General features: G+C 41.3%; 1 protein-coding gene across 2 annotated transcripts in view; it reads right to left on the reverse strand.

Moving 5' to 3' along the window:
- Nucleotides 1-4,698: 4,698 nt before the first annotated feature.
- GANC (glucosidase alpha, neutral C) overlaps nt 4,699-25,780 on the reverse strand; it is a 94,031-nt gene continuing 72,949 nt past the window's right edge. The window contains exons 20-25 of one of the 2 annotated variants that reach the window (XM_080645453.1): nt 25,354-25,430; nt 21,432-21,506; nt 18,977-19,090; nt 17,630-17,742; nt 6,865-6,968; nt 4,699-6,284 (exon numbers count right to left, since the gene is read on the reverse strand). In XM_080645453.1, coding sequence (XP_080501579.1) covers nt 6,175-6,284; nt 6,865-6,968; nt 17,630-17,742; nt 18,977-19,090; nt 21,432-21,506; nt 25,354-25,430 — 593 coding nt within the window. In that variant the 3' untranslated portion in view covers nt 4,699-6,174. The remainder of the gene's footprint in view (nt 6,285-6,864; nt 6,969-17,629; nt 17,743-18,976; nt 19,091-21,431; nt 21,507-25,353; nt 25,431-25,780) is intronic. The other variant, XM_080645454.1, reaches the window with a different exon arrangement.

A 25,780-nucleotide genomic window follows, 5' to 3' on the forward strand; every position in this document is an offset into this window, starting at 1 on the left:
ATATCTGCTGTTATTTTACAGTTAAGTCATGGCAAACTCGAAGCGTTTTAGAGATTAGCTCTTCGACAAATGAGGAAACCAAGGCCTAGAGAGATGAAATGACATGGCAAAGATCACTCAAGTAGGTTCACCGCAGAACCAAACTGGACCCCAGGTCTCCTGATTTCTGAAGGAGCAAATGCATGACGAAGACTCCAGTAACATGAAGTAGGATCCTTGCATGTAAACAGTCAGGGCTTCCCTTCCCCTCACTCTGATTGAAGAGAAATCTAATACCATCAGCCCTGCTGGAGATGACTGTCAGGACGCAGCTGCCTCGTTCTGGCAGGCCTTGCTGCGGCACTACAGGCTTTAGCAAGGCTGGTCATAGGACAGGAAGATCTGATATCAGAGGCCAGTGTCTCCTTTATTTCTCCTAGAATGCTAGTTATATGGCCTCATTGACTGTGGCTAATGTGTTTCCAGTGGAGCTGCTGTTGGCTTTCTATTTCCTGGGCTGAGAAATTTAGTCTAGAGCAGCGGTCGCCAACTGGTGGTCCGTGAGGTCCGAAAGGTTGGTGACCGCTGGTCTAGAGTGCCCCCATTGGACTTACGCAGGACATTCCAAGGGTTTGGTAGATGGAAATCTTAAAAGCAGAGTGAAATGCCTGATATTGTGATAGGAATCCCATTACTAAGAAGGCTTTTAGGTAGGATGGTCAATTATAAGCTAAAAACCATTGAGCTCCAGATATTTATGTGTTTTTTTTTTTAAATGTATTTTTTAAAATATATTTTATTGATTTTTTACAGAGAGGAAGAGAGAGGGATAGAAAGTTAGAAACATCGATGAGAGAGACATCGATCAGCTGCCTCCTGCACGCCCCCTACTGGGGATGTGCCCGCAACCAAGGTACATGCCCTTGACCAGAATCGAACCCGGGACCCTTCAGTCCGCAGGCCGACGCTCTATCCACTGAGCCAAACCAGTTAGGGCTATTTATGTGTTTTGACTGTGTTTCTGCTATCATTATAATACCCTGTTACTGAAAGAGGTGTGAAAAAAAGGAATTCTGCACACAGACCAAACTCCAGAACTGCAGTCTCCCCTCCGGCTTTAGTGATCTGATTGGTGAGTTTTAATTAACCAGTATACAAGGCTCAGCACAACATTAAGGCAAACCCATGGTGACAAGCTGTGCTTTTTGCTCTAGAGAAACTTTAGGTGAATGCCGAATCTGGGATTGGCCCTGGCCATGCTGATACCTGGGTCCATGACCATGGAGTTTACTTAGTACTGAAGTGAGCTGTACCCCAGAACAGAATTAATCCTATGGGTCATCTTAAATGAAAACAGCCTCTTGGGGAAGGCAATGTCTCAGTACCTAGTCTAACTGGAACCTACATCCTGGTTTCACTTCTATCAGGAACTGACCACCCCAGGTCCACCAGAGCCAGGGTCTGCAGGATGACCTAGACCTGGGGCAAGAAGGAAGGTGACCAAACTGGCTTTCCAAATATATGAAGGACTTACCCTGGCCACTAACCAGGGTTTCTGCCCTAAATAAATGCCCACCATAAACATGTGTTCTTTTCTAGTCTATTTCTTAGTGTAAATACCCTTCTGAAGACTCCCTAGTCAGCTCCTGTGGTCAGACAACATCTCTGTGGTGCAGCAGCAGGTAGTCATACCACAGGGTAGGTGGATAGGGTCAGGAGCTATGGCCTGGTGCTCAGAGGATGGTATCCTGAGGTAAAGGATTTGGCTTGGCCCAGCGTTCGCAGATGAGGAACAGTTGATCTGATGAAGATTACGAAGCAATCTGCAGCATCAGAGATAAAGGTGTTTTCTTGTACTGGGGTTCATAATTAACTCAATTTTTTCATCCTATTCACATGCCATAGCTTATAAGCCTTAAACCAAACATTTAAAAGATACTAGATACAGAGAATTGCCCAGCATCATTGCTTTTAAGCTTCTTATTTTAAAGTAGTTTAAAACTCATAGAAAAGTTGAAAATTGAGTCTAGAGCAGTGGTTCTCAACCTTTCTAATGCCGCGACCCTTTAATACAGTTAGTTCCTCATGTTGTGGTGACCCCCAACCATAAAATTATTTTCGTTGCTACTTCATAACTGTAATTTTGCTACTGTTATGAATCGTAATGTAAATATCTGTGTTTTCCGATGGTCTTAGGCTCTACAGTAGCGGTTCTTAGGCTGATGGTCTTAGGTGACCCTGCTAGCGGTTCTCACAGGTTGAGCCTAAGAACCGCTACTGTAGAGCCTAAGACCATCGGAAAACACAGATATTTACATTACGATTCATAACAGTAGCAAAATTACAGTTATGAAGTAGCAACGAAAATAATTTTATGGTTGGGGGTCACCACAACATGAGGAACTAACTGTATTAAAGGGTCGCGGCATTAGAAAGGTTGAGAACCGGCCGAAACCGGTTTGGCTCAGTGGATAGAGCGTCGGCCTGCGGACTCAAGGGTCCCAGGTTCGATTCCGGTCAGGGGCATGTACTGTGGTTGCAGGCACATCCCCAGTGGGGAGTGTGCAGGAGGCAGCTGATCGATGTTTCTCTCTCATCGATGTTTCTGGCTCTCTATCCCTCTCCCTTCCTCTCTGTAAAATATCAATAAAATATATTTAAAAAAAAAAAAAAAAAAAAAAAAGAAAGGTTGAGAACCACTGCTCTAGAGGGTTCCTGTAAACCCTTCACCCAGATTCTTCAATTGTAATATTTTAACACATTTTGCCTATTTTCTCTCTTTGTCTCTGTCTCAGCCTCATACATACATAAATTTTTTTCTGAGCCACTTGGGAGTAAGATAGAGATATGATGGCCCTTAGCCCATAATACTTTGGTGCATATCTCCTAAAAAGAGGAAAATTCTTCTATATAATCATAGCACACCCTTAAAATTAGGAAAATTACCATATAATCACAAGATCCCATTTAAATTTTGTGAACTGTCCCAATAATGTCTTTTGTGGATCCAGAAACCAACCTAGGAACACACATTTGTGTGATGCCTCTTTAGACCCTCTTCCATCTGGAACAGTTCCTCAGGCCAGTTTTTGTGGCCTTCACATTCCTCAATTTTGGTTTGTTTATTATAAGTTTTTCTTAAAGGAAACCATTCAGTAAACATTTAATAAAAAACACTGTTTTATATTGATATATATACAGATGGTTGTTTTAATAGTTGCATAATATTCTACTGTATGAAAGGGCTATATTTAACCAATCTTGTGTTAAAGGACATTTACCTTGCTTCTAGTTTTCCACAGTATAAACCACATTACAATTAGTAGTTCTGAGCAATTTATGGGTTTTATGGGTGGAATTACCGGGTTAGAGTATTCAAATTAAAAATTTTGGTACAATTGCCAGATTGCCATCCTGAAAGATTATACTTAAAATTCCACCAGTGATTCACAAGAATGCCTATGCCCCACACAACATTAGCACTGGACATCTTTCCTCTTTTAATCTTGGCTAATAAGGCAAAAAAGTCATTTATCTGATTATTAATGAGGCTGAACAGCTTTCATGCTGTTTAAATTTCTTTTGCCCATATTTTTATTGGGAAGTTTCTGTTTTTTTTCTTTTCTTTTCTTGTTTTGTTTTTCCTTTATTTTATTTTTTTCCATCATCATTTATCCCCCTTATACCCTCCTCCACCTTGCTCCTTCCCTCTCCCTGCAAAGTTTCTGTTTTTAAAGTGATTTGTCACCTCATTACTTGGCATTTAAGTCTTGAGGGAAAGAGATATTACGCATTCACTTTAGAGCTTTGTTTGAAGCTCTGTTGAAATGGTTCTAGTTTCTTATAGAAAGCCAATTTCCTGCCCTGATCGGTTTGGCTCAGTGAATAGAGCATCGGACTGCGGGCTAAAGGGTCCCAGGTTCGATTCCAGTCAAGGGCATGTACCTTGGTTGCAGGTACATCCCCAGTAGGGGGTGTGCAGGAGGCAGCTGATCGATGTTTCTCTCTCATCGATGTTTCTAACTCTCTATCCCTCTTCCTTCCTCTCTGTAAAAAAATCAATAAAATATATTAAAAAAAAAAAGAAAACCAATTTCCTGAGAAAACACATGAAGAACTACAAGGTAATAGAATAGCTGTTGGTCAACTCAGCCCCACACAGCTCTCTGGTACATAGCTTCAGAAATAGGAGGTGGGTACAATGTGAGAAACAATAAAAGCAGAAAATGATGAAAAACATGCAGGCTACATTTCTCTCCACTCAATGTCTCTGGTTAAGTGTTTCAGTAAAGTTCTGGGTCAAGACAGAGCAGTTCCTCACTAACTTACTCTACTAGTTCTTGTTTCTTTCTTTCCTCCAAAAATATTTTAAATGGAAGGACAGATATACAATAAGTGTTGATCTGAATGTAGGTCTTAATTATTTAGGTTTAAATGCTATTAAAACCCATCATTTATATTAGGTAAGAGCACCTAGTTTTCAGGCAAGGGAAATTTGAAGCTTGGAAATAAAACTTAAGGCTAATGTAGGCTTCTTCCTTTATCCTTAATTGCAGAAATAGGAGCAAAAAATCTGCATATATCGATGTAAGCTTATATATGGTGCAAAACTCAAATCTCAACTGATACAATGAAATATGTCCACAAGGAAATGCATAATGTTTACTACTTCTAAAGAGAAGAGTCCTTTGTCAAAAAAGTAAATCAGAAACAAATATATTCAATTCTCACTTTTTAATCAATCAAATTCACCAGTTAACCAGTTACAGTCAATACTTACTAAAAGCCAAGTATAATGGTACTCTGGCAGATATAAGAGAAATATAATGTGCTCTTGAGGAACATACTATCTAGCAGGGGAACAAGGCAGACAAATGTGAAACATTAAGGGACAATCCCTGAGAATGCCAAGTTAGAGCACATATTGTACCTGGGGCAGGATTTCAGAGAAGGGGAAGTCACTACTCATGGGGAGTGGGGGTGTCTAGCGCAGTTAGAGAGGCTTAGTGAAAAAGTAGGATTTGAGTTGGGCCTGGACAGGTGGTCAGATGGTCAGATATGCATAGGCAGAGGGAAGGGGTGGATATCGGGGCCCAGGGAACAGAAGGCACAGAAGTGGCAGTTGACAAATTGCTGAGTGAGGAGGAGTGCTAAGGACGTGAGGCGGGTGTCCCAACCGATGCTGTGGCAGGCAGCTGGAAGTCACTGAGGTCTCCAGAGTAGGGAGCACCCTGAGGGACAGGTAGGTTGTAATGTTCAATCCCACACCAAGCTGTTCTAGAGCCAGAGGCAAAAGGAGAACTCAGTAATACTGATCCTATCTGTATTTAAAATGTTGATATTTTGTTAATTATGGATTTTTTGCATTAATTTTGAGTTTTAAATATGATTTATTTTGATTACTATTGTTTTTTTGTGTCACACATTTCTTTGTGCCCCAGGTAAGTGCCTCACTGGCTTTACCCTGGTGGAAGCCACATGTTCTATTTGTCAAGTTCAGTGATGGGCACACGGTATTTATATTATTATTATTAATTGTAGCTTATTCATGTTGCAAATATTCTTTTGCTTAGAAGACAGTATTTAATAAAAACAATTAAGATAAATAAATTAGAATTTTGAGATTAATTTGGAACTTTGGAGCCCAAAAAGCATGACCAAGAAAAGAACGCTTTGTACTCCTGAGTCAATCTCTAGAGCAGTGGTTCTCAACCTTTCTAATGCCGCGACCGTTTAATACAGTTCCTCATGTTGTGGTGACCCCCAACCATAAAATTATTTTCGTTGCTACTTCATAACTGTAATTTTGCTACTGTTATGAATCATAATGTAAATATCTGTGCTTTCCGATGGTCTTAGGCAACCCTGCTAGCGGTTCTCAACCTGTGGGTCGCAACTCACAGGTTGAGAACCGCTGCTGTAGAGAAATGTACATGAAGCAGGGAAAGGTACATGAACTCTAAAAATATCTCAGGGCTCCTTGCATCTAGGAGAAGAGGGGGTGTTTTGACACAAGGAGCATTAATAACACATCTAAGAATGTAAACCTGAAATCTATTGTTCATTAGTAAACAGATGACTAATGAAAGATTTTTTTGAGTCAATTAGTATGTAGCACAAATCTCAAAAAAGGCCAAGGGAGAGGTTAAAGGGTGCAGGCTGCTCCCTGTACTTGTCACCAGATGCACTTCTCTGTCACTTAATGTGGACCTCCCAGTCAGTACCAATGTTCAGCGAGAGGTTCTCCAGGCTCAGGGTGGATGTTCCGGCACAATATGTAAAAGCCACAGGCTGATCTTTACCATCTAAATATCAAGACAATAAAAGGGAAAATTTGATGAACATCTAGGAGAGAAAATTTCTTTCTTTGTCTCTGAAATCTTTCTGACTTAGTCATAAAACTTTATCCCCTACTTAGGAGAATTTTACCTATAATTTTTACCCATGGACTTTTAAATATGAAATACTCCCATGGTTTGAATGCAAGATCAGTTGAAAATAAACTATAAGGAACAAAGTGACTTGTCCAAGAAATTCAGTATGTTAGAAAGGATATATCTCAACATATGCACTTTAAGAAACTCCATAAACACAAATAGGGCTTCAGATATCTACAGTTTAACAAAAATAGTCAGAGAAGCCACAATATTATTTCAAGCTCAAGTTAATTTCCCTTAGAAAAATATCAACAGCTTACAGTGAGCAGAAAGACCAGTTGATGAAGAGAAGCAGGATGGCCTTGCTCCCTCTGGATACCAGTGTATTTGACCTCTACCAGGAAGTGTAGAGTCCACTTGGCTAAGACATTATGTCAGTTTTAGGGCTAATCATCTCTTCACCTTAGATATTTCTATGTTTACAAAAATAAATGGCTTGTTTCCTCACCAGATGAGTGGGTGGTCACAGAAGATGGCTGCTTCTTGAGGCCTAGGACAAAGATCTGCTCCACCACACACTTGCTGGTATAATGACCCCTCTCGTCAGCACAACTGAAATAAATATACATGGCATCAGGAAAAGAAGAGAAAGAGGGGTTTGGACTGGTTACCAGGTCCAACATCCCCAGCCTTGATAGTTCCCCTTCCTCCTTTTCCTATGGAAGCCTGAACCATATAGTTATCATATTTACTAGGATGGAAGGATGGAAACAGATGACTCTACATGCTGAGGGCTAAGTAACCAGTAGCTAAACCAATGTCTCTTTTTAAAGAAGTCATTTGGAGAGAAATCAGCTAAGGACACTGAAGTCATAAATATGACTTGGATACAGCAATCAAATAGGAAGAAATCAAATACTTAATTGTTGAATGGTTGAATAAATGGGACTAATGGGAACTTAAAATAGAATTTTTTTTTCTTAAGAGAGGGGAGGAAAGAAAGATGGCGATAATAAGGAAGAGAGGTGTATGGAGTGACTGAAAAAAATTATCCAGGGGACTCCAAACCAAGATGGTGATATAAAAGGTTCCTGAATTTCCCTTCTCCCTCAGATGAACCACATATAAAGCTATACATGGAGCAAGTCCCTTTGAGAGATATCCAGAAACTAGCTGACTGACTCCTACACATATGGTGACTGAAAAAATACCCACATCAAAACAGGTAGGAATGGCTGAGACACACTCTCTCCATAACCCCCAGACCCAGCACAGTGCCATACAATTGGGAGAGAACCTCAACTCCCAGCTTCTCCCTGAAGAATGAACGATCTGGACCATACTTCTAGCATCCCAACTTTTAAGTTCCCCACCTGAGGATTAGGCCCCCAAATCACCTAACTCTGATAGCGAACAGTGTTTATGTTCACAAGTTCTACAGGGTTAAATCAAACAAAGAATCAGTTGTTAATGGGTGTGCTGTAGCTATCCCCCTCAGACACAGCACAGAGGGAGCAGGCAAAAACACCATTTCCCAATTTCTTCCCGGAAGAGGTATGACTACAAACTTTTTCAGCTACTGCCTGGGGGTCCAGCTTCTAATTAGCCTGCATCTAGGTGCTGACTGCATTCTCCCCTTTGGGTCACTGATGGGTCTTGGTACATCCTCAACTACTGGCAGCCACTAAGAGCAAAGATGGCCGCTTGGATCATCACAAAAGCTTGAGAAGCAACCAGGAGCTCAGGCTGGGCTGATTGATGAAATTCATCTCCTACACAAAACCAACCTATTAGAACTGAAAGAGGCAGACGTTTTATCTAATGTGCAGAAACCAACACAGAGAATCAAGGAATATGAAGAAACAAGGGAGTATCTTCCAAACAAAAGAACATGATTAGTCTATAGAAACTGACCTTAATGAAATAGAGATGCTATTTACATGACAGAGAGTTCAAAATAATGGTCATAAAAATATCAATGTCAGAAAGTAATGCATAAAAAGAATGAGAATTACAACAAAGTGATAAAAATATTAAAAAGTACCAAACAGAAACCATAGAGCTGAAGAATATAATAACTGAACTGAAAAGTTCAATAAAGGGTTTCAAAATGAGATCAGATCAAGTAGGAGAAAGGATCAATGAACTCCAATACAGGGCAGTGGAATTCATCCAATCAGAGGAGCAAAAAGAAAAAAGCATATAAAAGAATAAAGATAGCTTAAGAGATTTATGGGACACCATCAAGTGGACCAATATATGCATTATAGTGGTCTCAGAAGGAGAAAAGAAGAGAAAGGGGCATAAAACTTATTCAAAGAAATATGGCTAAAAACTTCCCTAACCTGGGGAAAGAAACAGACATCCAGATCCAGGAACCCCAATGAGTTCCAAAAAAGATCAATTTAAAGAACCCACACCAAGATATAGTATAACTAAATTTTTAAATGTTAAAAACAAAGAGAATCTTAAAAGCAGCAAAAGAAAAAAAGAGAGAGAAAAGAAAAAAAACCAACAAAAAAACAAAACCAAAAAACTTATGTACAAGGATATCCCATAAGACTATCAGCAAATTTTTCAGCAGAAATCTTGCAGGCCAGAAAGGAGTGAGATGATATATTCAAAGAAAAAAAAATACCTGCCAACCAAGAATACCCTACCTGGCAAAGCTATTCTTTAGAATTAAAGGAGAGATAAGAGTTTTCCAGATGAACAAAAGCTAAAGGAATTCATCACCACTAGGCTAGCCTTACAAACATGTTAAAAGGAGTTCATGAAGTTGAAATGAAAGGATGCTAACTAGTAACATGAAAATATATGCAAGTATTAAACTCACTGGTAAAGGTAAATATACAGTTAAATCCAGGATACTCAAATGTTGTAATGGTTGTGGGTAAATAATTTATAACTCTTGTATAAAGGTTAAGAGAAAAAAATATTAAAAATAATTATAACTACAATAATTTGTTAATGAATACACATTATAAAAAGATAAAAATTGTGACATCAAAAACATAAAATGTGGGAGGAGAGTGTAAAAATGTAAAGCTTTTGTATGTGTTCAAAATTAAGTTATCAGCTTAAAATAGACTGTTATAACTAAAAGATGTTTTATGTATGCCTCATGATAACCAAAAAAAGCCAAAACCTATAGTAAGTACACAAAAGATAAAGAGAAAGGAATCAAAGCATACCACTATAGAAAATCATCAAATTATAAAGGAAGACAAAAAGAGAGGAAGAAAGGAAGAAAGGAACTACAAAACAGCAAGAAAACCATTAACAAAATGGCAATAGTAAGTCTATACCTATCAATAATTATTTTAAGTGTATTTTGACTAAATTCTCCAATCAAAAGAGAGAAAGCTATTGAATGGCTAAACACACACACACACACACACACAAACAAAAAACAAAACAAAAAAAAAACAAGACCCAACTATATGCTGTCTTTAAGTGACTCACTTCAGCTTTAAGGACATACAGAGTGAACATGAAGGACTGGAAAAAGATATTGATGCAAATAAAAACCAAAAGAAAGCAGGGGTAGCTATATTTATATCAGACAAAACAGACTTTATGCCAAAGACTGTAACAAGCAATAACAAAGGTCATTATATAATGACTAGAGGCCCGTTGCACGAAGAGATTCGTGTAATAGGCCTTCCTTCCCTTGGCTTCCAGCACTGGTTTTCCTCTAGCACCTGGGACCCAGGCCTTCGCTCTGGCCACAGTCTGCCTTCTTCATCTTTGCTGCAGGCTTGGCCAGAGTCTGCCATCTTCGCTGGTCTTCGCTGCAGACTCAGGCCGGAGTTTGCCATCTTCACTGCAGACTCTGGGCAGAGTCTGCCATCTTCATCTTCGCTGCTTCGCTGCAGACTCTGGCCAGAGTCTGCTGTCTTCATCTTCACTGTGGCCAGAGTGCCGCTCTTGTAGATCCCTTTGCCCCCTGCCCTCCCTCTCATAGCAGGCGTCCTGCCCTGCCCAGCCACTCCGCCTGGAGCAGCTGGGCTGCCGCCATCTTTCTCCTTCTAATTTGCATATTCCCTCCTGATTGGCTGGTGGGCGTAGTGGAGTGATGGTTAATTTGCATGTTTCTCTTTTATTAGTGTAAATTAGTGTAGATAAAAGGGTCCATTCATTAAGAGGATAGGATATTTGTAAGTATTTATGCACCCAACATCAGAGCTCCTAAAATATATAAAGCAAACATAAACAGCTCTGAAGGGAGAAATAGTTAGCAGTACAATAATAGTAGAGCACTTCACTACCCCATCTTCAACAATGAACAAATCATCCAGACAAAAAATCATTAAGGAAACATTGGACTTAAAACTACATTAGACCAGATAGATTTAACATAGTCAATAGCAGCAGACTACACACTCTTTTCTAGCACATGTGGAAATTTCTCCTGGACAGATCATATGTTAGGCTACAAAACAAGTCTTAACAAATTTAAGAAAACTGAAATTATATCAAACTTTTCTGACCAAACTTTACTATATTTGATAGTAGAAATCAAATACAGGAGAAACTGGAAAATTCACAAATATAAGGATATTAAATAAAATGCTCCTGAACAACTACTGGGTCAAAGAAGAAATCAAAAGGGAAGTAAAATATCTTGAGACTAATGAAAATAAAAACACAACATACTAAAACTTAAGGGATACAGCAAAATAATTCTAAGAGGCAAGTTTATAGCAATAAATGCCTATACTAAGAAAAAACAACCTAACTTTACACCTCAAGGGACTAGGGAAAAAAAAAAAAAAGAACAAACTAAGCTCAAAATTAGTAGGAGGGAGGAAATAATAAAAATCAGAGCAGAAATAAATAAAATAATATCTAAAATGACAATAGAAAAGATAGATGAAACTGAAAACTGTTTTTTGAAAAGATAAAAAAATAGAAAAACCTTTAACTAGACTCACCAAGAAAAAAGAGAGGGCTCAAATAAAATTAGAAATGAGACATTACATTTTATACCTCAGAAATGCTAAGTATTATAAGAAACTACTATGAACAACTATACACCAACAAATTGGATACGCTAGGAGAAATGGGTACATTCCTAGAAACATACATCCTATCAATACTGAATCATGAAGAAATAGAAAATCTGAACAGAGCAATTACAAGTAAAGAGATTAAATCAATAATTAAAAACCTCCCAACAAAGAAAAGTTTAGGACCAGATGGCTTCACTGGAAAATTCTACCAAACTTTAAAGAATACAAATCCTTTTTAAACTTTTACAAAAAAAATGTAAGAGGGGACACTTCCAAACTCATTTTTCAAGGCCATCATTACCCTAATACCAATGCCAGCAAGGATACTACACAAAAAGGAAATTATAGGCCAATATCCTTGATGAACACAAATGTAAAAATCCTCAAAAAATATTAGCAAACTGAATTCAACAGTTCATTCAAAGGATTATACACCACAATCATGTGGGATTTACCCCTGGCATGCAGAGATGGTTCAACATAACAAATCAAAAAATGTGATACACCACATTAACAAAAGGAAGGATACAAATCATATGATCTTATATACCTGAAATTTATATATTATTAATTAATGTTAACCTAATACATTGAATTAAAAAAATCATATAATGCAGAAAAAGCTTTTGACAAAATTCAACATGTTTTTCATGATAAAAACTCTCAAAAATTAGATATAGATGGAACATATCTCAACAGGCCATGTTTGGCAAGCCCACAGCTAACATTATACTCAAAGATGACAAGGATGTCCAATCTTGCCACTTTCATTCAACATAGTATTGGACATCCTAGCCAGAGAAATTAAGGGGGAAAAAAAAGAAATAAAAGGCATCCAAATCAGAAAGAAAAAAGTAAAACTGAGTCTATCTGCAGATGATATGATATTATATATAGAAAACCCTAAAGACTCCACCAAAAAACTGTTAGAAGAAACAAATTCAGTAAAGTTGAAGGACACAAAATCAATATACAAAATCAGTTGTGTTTCTCTACATTAACAATAAACTATTGGAAAGAGAAATTAAGAAAAACAATCACATTTATGATAGCATTGAAAAGAATACTCAGGAATAAATTTACTCATGGAGGTGAAAAAACTGTACACTGAATACTATAAGACACTGATGAAAAAAACTGAAGAAGATTCAAACAAAGAAAAAGATATTCTGTGTTCATGGTTAGAAGAATTAATATTGTTAAAATGTCTATACTATCCAAAGCAATCTACAAATTCAATGTAATTCCTATCAAAAGCCCAATGGCATTTTCCACAGAAATTGAAAAAGCAATCCTAAAATTCACATGGAATTACCGAAGACCCCAAGTAGCCAAAACAACCTTAAAAAGAAGAACAAGGCTAGAGGCATTACAATGCCTGATTTCAAACTACATGACAAAGATATAGTAATCAAAACAGTATGGTATTGGCATAAAAACACACATCAATCAATGGAACAGAATAGAGACCCCAGAAATATAAAACAGGGAAAGGAGAGTCTCTTCAATAAATGGTTTTGGGAAAACTGGATAACCACATAAAAATAAATAAATAAATAAAATAAATAAAAAAGAAAGAAAAAGAAATTGGACCCCTATCTTTCACCATACACAAAAATCAACTCAAAATGGGTAAAGATTTGAATGTCAGACCTGAAACCATGAAACTCCTATAAGAAAACATAGTGAGTAAGCTCCTTGACATTGGTCTTGGTGATGATTTTTTTTTGGACTTGACACCAAAAGCGAAGGCAACAAAACCAAAAATAAACAAGTGGTACAGCAAAGGACACCAAAAAAGCACAGCAAAGGACACCATCAACAAAATGAAAATGCAATCTGTGGAATAGGAGAAAATATTTGTTAGCCACATATCCAAAAAGGATATGTCCAAATATATAATTAACATCCAAAATATAATAGGAACTCACATAACTCAATAGCAAAAAATAAATAAAATAAAATAACCCAATTAAAAATTGGCAAAGTACTTGAGTAGGTATTTTTCCAAAGAAGACATATGAATGGCCAACAGATGTATAAAAAGGGGCTCAATATCACTAATCATTAGGGAAATGCAAATCGAAACCACAATGAGATGTCACCTCACACCTGTTAGTATTCTAATTATCAAAAAGACAAATGCTGGTGGAAATGTGATGAAAAGGGAACCCCTGTACATTGTTACTGGGAATGTAACTCATATGACCACTATGGAAAACAGTATGAATGTTCTTCAAAATATTAAAAATAGAACTACCATATGATCTAGCAATTCCACTTCTGGGTATACATATCTGAAGGAAATGAAATAAGTATCTTGAAAAGATATCTATCCTCATGTTCACTGCAGGATTATTCACAATAGCCAAGGTAGGGAAACAATCTAAATGTCTGTCAATGAATGAATGAATCAAGAAGATGTGGTATCTATCTATATATATGTACTAGAGGCCTGGTGCATGAAATTCGTGCATGGGGGGTCCCCTCAGCCCAGACTGCACCCTCTCCAATCCAAGACCCCTTGGGAGATGTCCGACTGCCGGTTTAGGCCCGAACCCCGGGATCGGGCCTAAACCAGCAGTCGGGCATCCCTCTCACAATCTTAGACCACTGGCTCCTAATTGCTCACCTGCCTGCCTGCCTGGTTGCCCCTAACTGCCCCTGCTGCTGGCCAGGTCACCCCCAACTGCCCCTTCCCTGCCAGCCTTGTCGCTCCTAACTGCCCCCCTCGCCAGCCTGGTCACCTCTTACTGCCCCCCCCGGTTGCCCCCAACTGCTCCCCTCTGCCAGCCTGATCGCCCCTAACTGCCCCCCCCCCGCTGACCTGGTTGCCCCCAACTGCCCCCCCCCGCCGACCTAATTGCCCCTCACTGCCCCCTCCCTGCCAGCCAAGTCGCTCCTAACTGCCCCCCCTTCCGGCCTGGTTGCCCCTAACTGCCCCCCTCTGCCAGCCTGGTCACCTCTAACTGCCCCCCCTGCTGACCTGGTCACGCCCAACTGCCCCCCCCCCACTGGCCTAGTCGCCCGCAACTGTCCCCCCTGCTGGCCTGGTTGCCCCATGCAGCCTGCTTGTTCAGTCGTTTGGTCATCCCTCACTAACCCCCCTGCCGGCCTGGTCTCCCCACGCAGCCTGCTTGTTCAGTCTTTGGTCGTCCCTCACTAACTCCCCTGCCGGCCTGGTTGTAGGCAGCCATCTTGTGAGGGCGTGAGGGTCAATTTGCATATTACCTCTTTATCTATACTAATAAAAGGGTAATATGCTAATTAGACCAGGAGACCTTCTGGACATTCTTCTGGACAAAACCGTGGTGGCAGAGCCGAGGCAGTGGCGGTTAGGGGCAATGAGGCCAGGAGGGGAGGGCAGTTGGGGGTGATCAGGCCAGCAGGGGGGGGGCAGTTGGGGGCAAGCAGGCCGGCAAGGGGGGGGGCAGTTGGGGGTGAGAAAGCCAGCAGGGGGGGGGGGCGTTGGGGGTGAGCAGGCTGGCAGGCAGAGTGGTTAGGGGCTATCAGGCAGGCAGGCAGGAAGGTGAGCGGATAGGAGCCAGCAGTCTGATTGCGAGAGGGATGTCCCTGTGGGATTGGGCCTAAACCAGCAGTTGGACATCCCCCGAGGGATTGGAGAGGCTGCAGGCTGGGCTAAGGGACACCCCCTGTGCTCGAATTTCGTGCACCGGGCCACTAGTTATCCTATCTAATAAAAGAGTAATATGGAAATTAACCACCACTCTGCTACACCCACAAGCCACGCCCACCAGCCAATCAGGAGCAAATATGCAAATAAACCCAACCAAGTTGGCTACAGCCACAGAGAGCAGGAGGGAGGCTTGGGTTTCCCCAGCAATGGAGGAAGCCAAGCTTTCCGCCTGCCCTTGCCGGCCTAGGCCTCCACTCAAGGCTACAAAGTTTCAATGATAAAAGATACATAAAACCAAACAGAAATGGCGGCAGGCACGGAGCTGGAAAGAGAAGGAGGCTAGGGTTGCCCCCGGTGATGGAGGAAGCCAAGCTTTCCGCACACCAAGGCTGGCCAGCCCAGGCCTCCGCTTAAGGCTACAGAGTTTCAATTATAGAAGATACATAAATCCCCCCAAAAATGGCTGCCGACTCGGAGCAAGCAGAAGGCTTGGCTCCACTCCAGGCTACAAAGTTTCAATTGTAGAAGATAAATAAACCCCAGATACCAGGGCCTCCGCTTGGGTCACCAGGGGGCATGGCCGGCCTGCAAACCACCACAGGCCCCTCGCCCAGGCTGCCCCACACCCCAAGGGAACCCCCACCCTGATCCAGGACACCCTTCAGGGCAAACCAGCTGGCCCCCACCCATGCACCAGGCCTCTATCCTATCTAATAAAAGGTAATATGCAGATTGACCATCACTCCAACACACAAGATGGCTGCCCCCATGTGGTCAAAGATGGCTGCCCCCATGTAGACAAAAGATGGCAGTTGGGGGGGACCAGGCCTGCAGGGGAGGGCAGTTAGGGGTGACCAGGCCTACAGGGGAGGACAGTTAGGGGCAAACAGGCTGGCAGGGGAGCAGTTAGGCATCAATCAGGCTGGCAGGGGAGTGGTTAGGGGGTGATCAGGCTGGCAGGCAGAAGCGGTTAGGGGCAATCAGGAAGGCAGGCAGGTGAGCAGTTGGGAGCCAGCAGTCCTGGATTGTGAGAGGGATGTCCGACTGCCCGTTTAGGCCCGATCCCACCGGGATTGGGCTTAAACAGGCAGTTGGACATTCCTCGAGGGGTCTCAGATTGGAGAGGGTGCAGGCTGGACTGAGGGACACCCCCCTGCCCCGTGCACGAATTTCGTGCACCGGGCCACTAGTTAAATAGGATAAAACCCTAATATGCAAATAGACCGAATGGTGGAACAACCTAACAACCGAACAACCAGTCGCTATGACGTACGCTGACCACCAGGGGGCGCGCATGAAACATGGCGGGCGTTGGCAGCAGGCACAGAGTGCGGAACATGGTGGGTGTTGGCCGTGGTGGGATGGTGGAGCAGGTGAGCGGGGGCGCCAGACCAAGGTGGGGCACTGGTTGCTGTCATCAGGGCAAGCCTCTGGTGGTTACTGAAAATTCTCTGCTCCCATGCACCATGGTCCAGCCTGGCGCTCGCACCTGCTGCTGGCACCAGCCCCTCTCGCACTCACTGCTGGCACCAGAGCCGCCGCTCGCACCCGCTGCTGGTGCCCAGTGCCGGCCCCGATCACTCGGCGTTGTCAGCAGGTGTGAGCGGTGGCTGCCGGCCTCGATCACCCCTCAGGGCTTCTCCACCTTCCCCTGCTCCTGAGGGGCGATTGGGGCCGGCAGCCACCGCTTGCATCCACTGACAGCACCGGCCCCGCTCGCACTTGCTGCTGGCGCTGGCCCCAATTGCTCTGCGCTGTCAGTGGGTGCGTGTGGGGCTGGCGCTGTCAGCACGTGGGAGCAGCAGCAGCGGGAGCGGGGCTGCTGGCAGACAGGGAACCAGGGGCCGTGCAGGAGGGGCCAGGTGGGGGCACGGAGGATGGGCGAAGACCCGCCTGTGTGCCCACCACAGACTCCCGGCCCATAATTCCTTTCAAGGTGCTCGAATTTGTGCACTGGGCCCCTATTATATACATAATAGAATATTATTCAGCCTTAAAAAAGAGGGGTAATTTGCCATTTGTGACAACATGGATAAACCTAGAGGGCATTATGCTAAGTGAGATAGGCCAGATATAGAAAGACAAATAACAGCATGATACCATTTATATGTGGAATGTTAAAAAACAAAGTTAAACTCATAGAAACAGAGAGTAGAATGGTGGCTGCCTAGGGATGGGAGGTGGGGGAAATAGGGAGAGGCTGGTAAAAGGGTACAAACTTTCAGTTATAAGATGAGTAAGGTCTGAGGTTCTAATGTATAACCTGGTGACTATATTGATACCATGTTGTATAATTGAAACTTGCTAAGGGAGTAGAACTTAAGTGTTCTCATCAAAAAAAGGTAAATGTGTGAGGTGATGGATGTATTAACTCTGTGGCAGATCCTTTCACAATGTGTACATCTATCACATCATCATGTTGTATGCTTTAAATATGTTATAGTTTTATTTGTCAATTATACCTGAATGAAGCTGAAAAAAAGTAAAGAAGAACACTCCATAAATGGCTTTCATCATTAACTTCTTAAATTGTATCTTAAAATATCAGCTGTGTATTTGAGGATAGCAAAAGAATAGCATAATTTACTTCAGAAAACACACAGATTTTTAGCTGTCATTACCTGTTGCTCAAAACACCTGAACAGAAACAAAACCTCCTGTGTAAGAATTGCTGCTTTTGGAGGTATTGGAATGAATGGCCATCATCGAGATACAATTCACCCACAGCAGAACCCTAGAGAGTGAATCACAGATAGAGAATGTGGTTATATAATAGTTTTCTGGGAAAAGAAGGCCACGCCCTAAAGAGAAATAATAGATTTAAAAATTTGTGAAAAATTATGTTGAACATAAGCTTAATATTCAAGCTGTACAAAGTAGTCATACAATCAATACCCATTAGTGAAATAATATAAATAAGGAAGTCACATAGGAAGAGCACAAAGAGTTAGGCCTTGTTGAAAGAAATTTAAACCACGAAGTATGGTCAGTGGCATAGGTGGCTTCCCTGAAAATACGATCCTAGAATGTGATAACAGGTCATAAATGAAAATGAAGTTAAAAAATTAGTATATAATGGATGAGATCAACTCTCTTTAGTAGACCCTCTATGTAGGGAATGATATCTAATTCCTGTTTTTTTTAGTAGGAGGACTCCCTTTGCATGTCCTACAATGTCAGCACTCCACATGGCAGCTTACTGTTTTGGACAACACTTGATGTGCTATGGATCTTGTGTTTTATTCTGTGGCCTCTTATGTGCCTGAAGGCCATAGTTTGGGCCAATAAAACATGACTAAGTGAAACAGATGGAAAAGAAGGATGTAAAAAAAAAAGAAAGCTGAATTATTTTATAATATTTGCATGAGTAAGAATTTGTGTTTGGTACTGCATTTGGGAAAATGGATAGGAAAGAAATATGCTTTCTCATTTTGGCTTAAAAGTACAGATCAATTCTGAATCCTTCCAGGCTTTACCCAAGGAGATTTCAGTTGTTTGAACCATCTGATGAGAACAGAAGTTAGTGTGTGTGTTTGTTGTGGGGCGGGGGGGAGGGGGGGAGAGGGCGGGGGGGGGGGGGGAGTTGTCCCTGAAACGTTGCACTGATACAGATACCTTTTTACAGGAGACTGAGTTTCAGGGACAGGCTGCCTAGGCCCCAGTGACCTTTCAGTCCAGTGGTATCAATGCCAAGTTGCAAAGCACCAAAGGTCACAGTGCCCCAGAAGAAATTTCTATCATTTCTAGTTCTCAGAGCTCTTTAAAGAACAACCCCAGGCAAGTCAGACAAGTTTCAGAAATGATTCAGAAATGATTCAAAACTTTGATTTCTAGATAAACATCTGAAGCACTTATCCCATAGATGGGGTTCACCACTTTTACACAGTGTCACACACTCAAGAGGCTACCACTGTGAAGAGATAGAGTGGTAACAAATGAAATGTGTAAAGGTAACATTTTCCAAATACCTTAGTGCTTAGAGCCACCCGGAGTCCATATGGGGAATCAGTCATCCAGCCTGTGGATTTTCCTATAGTTGTCTTTATAGGCACTACACTTCCACCCCGTTGAAACACTGGTATCTATAACAGAGCGACATTCTCAGGGAAGGAGCTTTCATATACTAGTAAGGCAATTTCAAAGTAGAATTTAAAAATGTTTCATTGTACAAGACTCACATTCCTTACAAGTATAGATTCAAAGCCAATATAAATTTATGGGGCCCTGGCATTAAAAGGAATAGAGTTCAAACACTAAACAAACTTCTCAACCTTCATCAATTTATTACCTATTCTGCCTATTCTATAAGTGGCCTCTCCTGGTTTATATTTTTAATTTTCCTGTTAATATAATAAACTTGTTTATTTCTAGAGCCCTGCTAAAGAGTGAATTTTTCTGACTGTATAAGTAGGTCCAGATGTAGATGTGTATAGATAAAAGATGGTAGTTCCTTTGTTTGTGGGAGGTAACTTTTGTTCTTATTCACTACAACCTATACCCATCTTGCTCCCTGATTTCCTGGATCATCAGGATGAATAATTCAATTCTGAGGATAAATCTGTGAAACTTCTGTTACAGAAGCCACCAAGGGCACTTTAAGTGACTCTAACAACAGGACTGGAGGCATGACCCATACCTACGGGTCTCCTGAATGCCATTCCCAGCAGGGAAAGCCCAGCAGGTGTCCTGTTTGCCAGGATGGTTCTCTGTAAGAAAGCTCCCTGGGATCACCTAAGGCAGTGGTCAGCAAACCGCGGCTTGCGACCATAATCTAGCCACAATCCTGGACAAGTAAGTTCACCTCTCTGAACCTCGGTGTCTTTACCTGTAAACATGAGAGATTGGAGTAAATGCAAGTTAAGGTCTCTTCTAGATCTGAAAGTTGACATCTGAAATCATTTTCTTTATAATGGAGTTCATATTGCTACTGATAATTAAAAGAAAATAACATCAATACCTATTTGTTAATCTTCACACTACTTAGGGTTTGTGGTGGCAATTCAGCTGCAGGAGCCACCTTCCCTTCAGAAATTCTATCCAGATGGGCCACTTTGATTCTAACATCATAACTGATTGCATTCCCTTGGGCCTAGAGGTCCAGCGTTACAATTCAAACATGTTTTTTGACTTGGCCCAGTAGAAGGACATTCTGTATGTCCTGTGTGGTGACTACCATGTTTGCTTTCTGTGTTCAGTGTTATTTTTCTTAGACATATTAATGTAAATATATGGGAAAGAGTTGTTTGTCCTTTATGTTTCAGCAGAGTATATATTATTGTACACTCCTTTTCTCATATTTTTTTTTAAATATATTTTATTGATTTTTTACAGAGAGGAAGGAAGAGGGATAGAGAGTTAGAAACATCGATGAGAGAGAAACATCGATTCAGCTGCCTCCTGCACACCTCCTACTGGGGATGTGCCCGCAACCAAGTTACGTGCCCTTGACCGGAATCGAACCTGGGACCTTTCAGTCCGCAGGCCGACGCTCTATCCACTGAGCCAAACCGGTTTTGGCCCTTTTCTCATATTTTAACAGCTTTATTGAAGTAATTCACATGCCATACAAGTCACCCTTTTAATGTATATAGTTAAATGGCTTTTAGTATATCCAGAGTCCTGCAACTATCACCACAATGAATATTAAAACACTTTTATCACCCAAAAAAGAATCCCTGTGCTCATTAGCAGTCACTTCCCATTACTCCCCAAATTATCTCCTTTCCCCAGCCCTAAGCTACCACTAATCTACTTTCTGTCTCCATATGTCCATACCATTTTGTAGGACTCTAATATCCTTGGTTCTTTCTATGTAAGCACATGTTATGGACTGAATGTTTGTGTCCCCCCAAATTCATATGTTGAAGCCCCAACCTCCAATGTGACTGTACACATTTGGAGATAGGGACTTTACAGAGGTAATTAGGGTAAAGTGAGGTCATAAGACTGGGGCCTTGATCCTATACCTCACTCTCCCTCTGTTGTGTGAGGATACAGCAAGAAGGCAGCTGTCCACATTTCAGGAAGAGAGTGAGGTATAGGATCAGATGCCAATTGGTTGGCATCTTACTCTAGTACTTTTGCCACCAGAACTATGAGATATTAAATTTCTGTTTTTTTGTTTGTTTGTTTTTAAGAGAGAGAAGAAGGGAGAGGGAGAGTGAGAAACATCTTTATGAGAATTAGCATCAATTGGCTGCCTCCTGCACATTTCCTACTGGGGATGGAGCCTGAAACCCAGGCATGTGCCCTGACCAGGAATCAAACCGACAACCTTTTGGTACACAGAACAACACCCAAGCAACTGGCCAGGGCAATACATTTCTATTTTTTAAGCCAACCAGTCTATGCTATTTTGTTATGGCAGCTCAAGCAGGCTAATATAGTACAACAGGTAAAAATAACAGTCTGAAAACAACTTACAGTGCCCAAGGCTACTGGGATCTTCACAGTACATGCTCTTTCCCAAGAAGCAAATGTCTTAGAGTCATACCAGACCTGGAAAGGAACATACCCCAGTGAAAAAGAGTATATGAGCAACTCTGCTCACAATTTTATTATTCAGTAAAACATCCATTTATCTTGATTTCAAATACATGTAACCAGAAAGCTAAAATAAGTATAATTTAAAAAATCTTGAGTAGAAGTTAGGAAGAACACATACTTTTAAGAAGATCCCAAAAGACTAACCTACTAATGTGACAGATTAATTTGACTAAAAAGGCCACTCATTTGTCCATCCATCCATCCATCCATCCATCCAAAAGTTATCAATTAAATAACCTACCAAGTGCCTAGCACTGCTAGGTAAACATGAGTGAACAGAAAGATGCAGTTCCTGACCTCATGGATTTTACAGTCCAGTTGGCTTATAAGAACTTAATGCGTCTATTAGTAAAAAATATGATGAAGGAGAGAAGGCAGCAACAAAGAAGGAAAGCACATTGCAAGCAAATGAATGACAGATGAGGCGTGGAAAAAAGAAAGTGTCAGAGAAGGAAGCATCTTGTAGAAAAACAAATGGAAACTTGAATGACTACAATAGGATCATTTTTTTTTTTTTTTTTTTTTTTTTTACAAAGTACAATTCAGGGACGAGGTTCAAACTCTTATCTGGGGCTCCTGTCCAGAGGGTTTCGTTGCTGAAGTACCAAAGAGGTACTACAAAGTAATTTGATGGGCTAAATCCTCAAGAAACCATCAGCGTGAAAACAAAAACCTCTTTTTCTCTCTTCCAATCCAGCCACAGAGCCTCCTTCACAAATTCATGTCCTGGGATTATCACATCCTTTATATAGCTGGGCTGTTGCGTCTGTCACTGTCCTGCTGTGACTGTGAGAGCTGTGACTTTACTATGATTAGCTACAGTGAACTCTTTAATTCAACAGGATCAATCCCACTTCATCATAATGTAGTATCCTTGGCTGGATTCAATTTGCTAATGTTTTATCAAGTATTTCTGTGTCTGTGTTTATAAGGGATATTGTCTTAGGTTTCTTTTCTTGTAATGTCTTTCTTTGGCGAATTCTAGTAGCTTTAAATAAAGAGATTTTTGGAGTAAAAGCTAAAAACAAAAAAAAAAATACTGACTCAAATAAGATTTTAGAATTACCTGTCTACCACTTTTAGAACTAATTAGAATGAGAGGTAGAGGGTATTTTTGCTGGTGCCATATACAAAGATCTCCAACCTAGAAAGAGTATAACTGGTATAAAACACCATATAGACCAGACCTAAAGCTCAGTCACCAAACTCCTCACCCAGCAAGTGTTTATCAAAGGCCTACTATGTGCCAAGAACCCATCTAGATGCTGAGGATGCAGCAGTGAACATAGATAAAAATAAGCCTTAAAAAAGCTAACATTCTAATGGGAGAGAGAGATTATAAACAAAACATCTAAGTAAATATACAGAATGTTAGGAGGTGGCACCATTTTGTGGAGAAAAATAAAGGATGAAGGAGGGCTGGACAGGAGCAGTGGGGGTGGTGTATAATCTTAAAGAGGTGGTCAGAGAAGACCTCACTGGGAAGGAGATGTTCAAGGAAAGCCTTGAAGGAAAGAGAATGGGCCATACAGAAACACGGGGAAAATGACAGTGAGGGACCTTTGATATTTCCCTTGCACCCTGTGATGTGGTGCTAGCCAATCAGTGAGGCAAATGTCTGGCAAGGAACGGCTTGGCTCTTCCACCCAGGCTTTGGGAAGATGTAGCAAGAGAAACAATTAAAGATGCTCTGGGAGACAGTGTTGAGGGAGTACATTACATAGTCACAACAATGTGCTTGCAATTATGACAGGCCATTCATAAAAATTTATGGCCAAATCAGAAAGGAGGCTGGTTCTTCTTAATGGGAGCCTATGCTTTGTTAGAATTAACTTGAGAAACTCTCAGCAGCAATGCTTAGCAGGGCAATTTAAAAAAAATCTTTATTGTTGAAAGTATTACATATGTCCCCCTTTTCTCTCATTGTTGGTTGGCAGGACAATTGATTTAGCTGTTGTATTTGACCTTTTTCTCAAGTTTCTACTTGGCAAGGGAACCTTTGTAAAGAGCCCTCAGCTTCAGAATTGTAAATTCCTGGAGAAACCAAGGGCAAAGACCATACTGCATGAACATTCTGGAGAAAAGCCTGGCTACTTCCTAATCCCTGAAGGAGTGAATATTACTGTCCATGGTAACAGATTTGACTAAAGTAAGGAGCTTGAGCTAAGGAGATTACCTGGGATTATCCAGGTGGGCCCTAAATGCCATCACATTTAAGAGAGAGAAGGAAGAGGAGACACAGACACAGAAGAGAAGGCACTGTGGCGATGGAGGGGTAGACTGAACTAATGCAGCTACAAGCCAAGGAACATCAAAGATTGTGGGGAGCCGCCAGAAGCTGGAAAGAGCCATGGAATAGATCCTTCCTCAGAGCCTCCAGAAGGAACCAACCCTGCTGACACTTTGATTTTGAACTTAAGCCTCCAGTACTGTGAGAGGATAAATTTTTGTCGTTTTAAGCCACTAAGTTTGTGGTAATCCATTACAGCAGCCTCAAGAAACCAATACACAAGATGAATATATAAAGAGAACACATTACGCCCTTTTATTCAACCTGAAAAAAAGGAGCCCGTGCAACAACCATACATGTAAACCTGGATGGAGGGAGAACACTGGCACTGGCTTCCTGGTGTTGCCATGACAGCGCTTGACAGTACTGAGCATTGAGCATGGCCTGGCTCAGCTACCTCACCACTTACCTTGACAGTCCAAGAATAGCTTGCCATGACAGGCCCATGTCAGTTCAGTATTCTTCATGGCTCTTCCCCATCTGCTGAAGCCTGTGGCAATGCTCCAGTGCTCACAGATCCTCTCCAGGATCTGCCTCCTTCCTGCTCTCCATCCCTATACTCTTCTCCTAGTCTGATGCCTCGAGTTTCTGCCCTGTCTCTCCTAAGCCCCTTTGGATAGATCCTTGGTTTGTCTCTGGAGACTGTTGCTCTTATCACCCTCGGCTGGCTGCTCTGCAGCCCTTTGGCTTATATTCACCTCTGCCCCTTGCCCTGCCTGAGTTCAGTGTCCAGGGCTTCAACAGGTCCAGGATTTTATACAGTGACAAAAATCAATGACAATACTCAGTACAAGAGCAGAAGAAGGCTAGAGGGGCAGAGAGGAAAGTCACTGTTATTACTTTTTATTCACCTTGGTGAATGTCTGGATACCAACTTTTGGTGACAAAAACTCAGGATTCAGAGAGAGCCAGAACCAAAGAGAAAAGTCTTTTTTTTATATATATATATATTTTATTGATTTTTTACAGAGAGGAAGGGAGAGGGATAGAGAGCTAGAAACATCGATGAGAGAGAAACATCGATCAGCTGCCTCCTGCACAGCCCCTACTGGGGATGTACCCGCAACCAAGGTACATGCCCTTGAACGGAATCGAACCTGGGACCCCTGAGTCCGCAAGCCGACGCTCTATCCACTGAGCCAAACCAGTTAGGGCAGAAAAGTCTTTTTATACTTGTTTTCCCCAGAGTTTGATACCTCATAGTAGACTAAAGATTTATTCCTACTTAAAATCTCAGTGTGTTTATAAGGAGTCACTTACACAAGTTAATGTGTGAAGACAAAGAACCATTCTAATCCACCTATTCAACTTTCTCCCTGCTCTTCCATTAAGTTTCTTGATCTCTGAGTACAGTGATCATGACTTATAAGAATCTTTAGTTGCTCTAATCATTTGGGCTGTCTTCACAACTGCATGATGAAGAAATCTATTTCCTAACAGGGGCTAATTCATCAGAATAAAGAATGAGACATGAGACATATAAAATATGTGACTGTCATTTACTCTTACCTCATTTGATCCTGGCAGAAACACATCAACCATAGTAGCTTTTGGCTCTGTGACTGGATGAACCAATAGAGCACTTCCTGAAAAAAATGGAGAAGAAATAAAGTTGAAAACAAAGTCTTAAAACATGTTTCCTTTTAATTGAGTGATTTTGTGGTTTTAAGGACCACTAGACTGAACTTCTTAAAAGTAGAGACCTTGGTGAGTTGAACCTATGATTCATCAGAGAGATGCATTGCTAGAAAAAGGATAGGTGCTCACAGAGGTGGCTATTATTGCCTGTCATCAACCCACTTACAGTATATTGAAATTCTAGGGAGGGACCATCAGTCTCTTTTTTGTACATCATTGTGCATCATTGTGGCAAGTAGTTGGACAAACATAGCAGAGTATGAACGACGGGCAAGGTCACCAGGGTGAAAGCTCCAGG

Source organism: Plecotus auritus (assembly GCF_963455305.1).
Source record: "Plecotus auritus genome assembly, chromosome: 1".
Lineage (NCBI taxonomy): Eukaryota > Metazoa > Chordata > Mammalia > Chiroptera > Vespertilionidae > Plecotus > Plecotus auritus.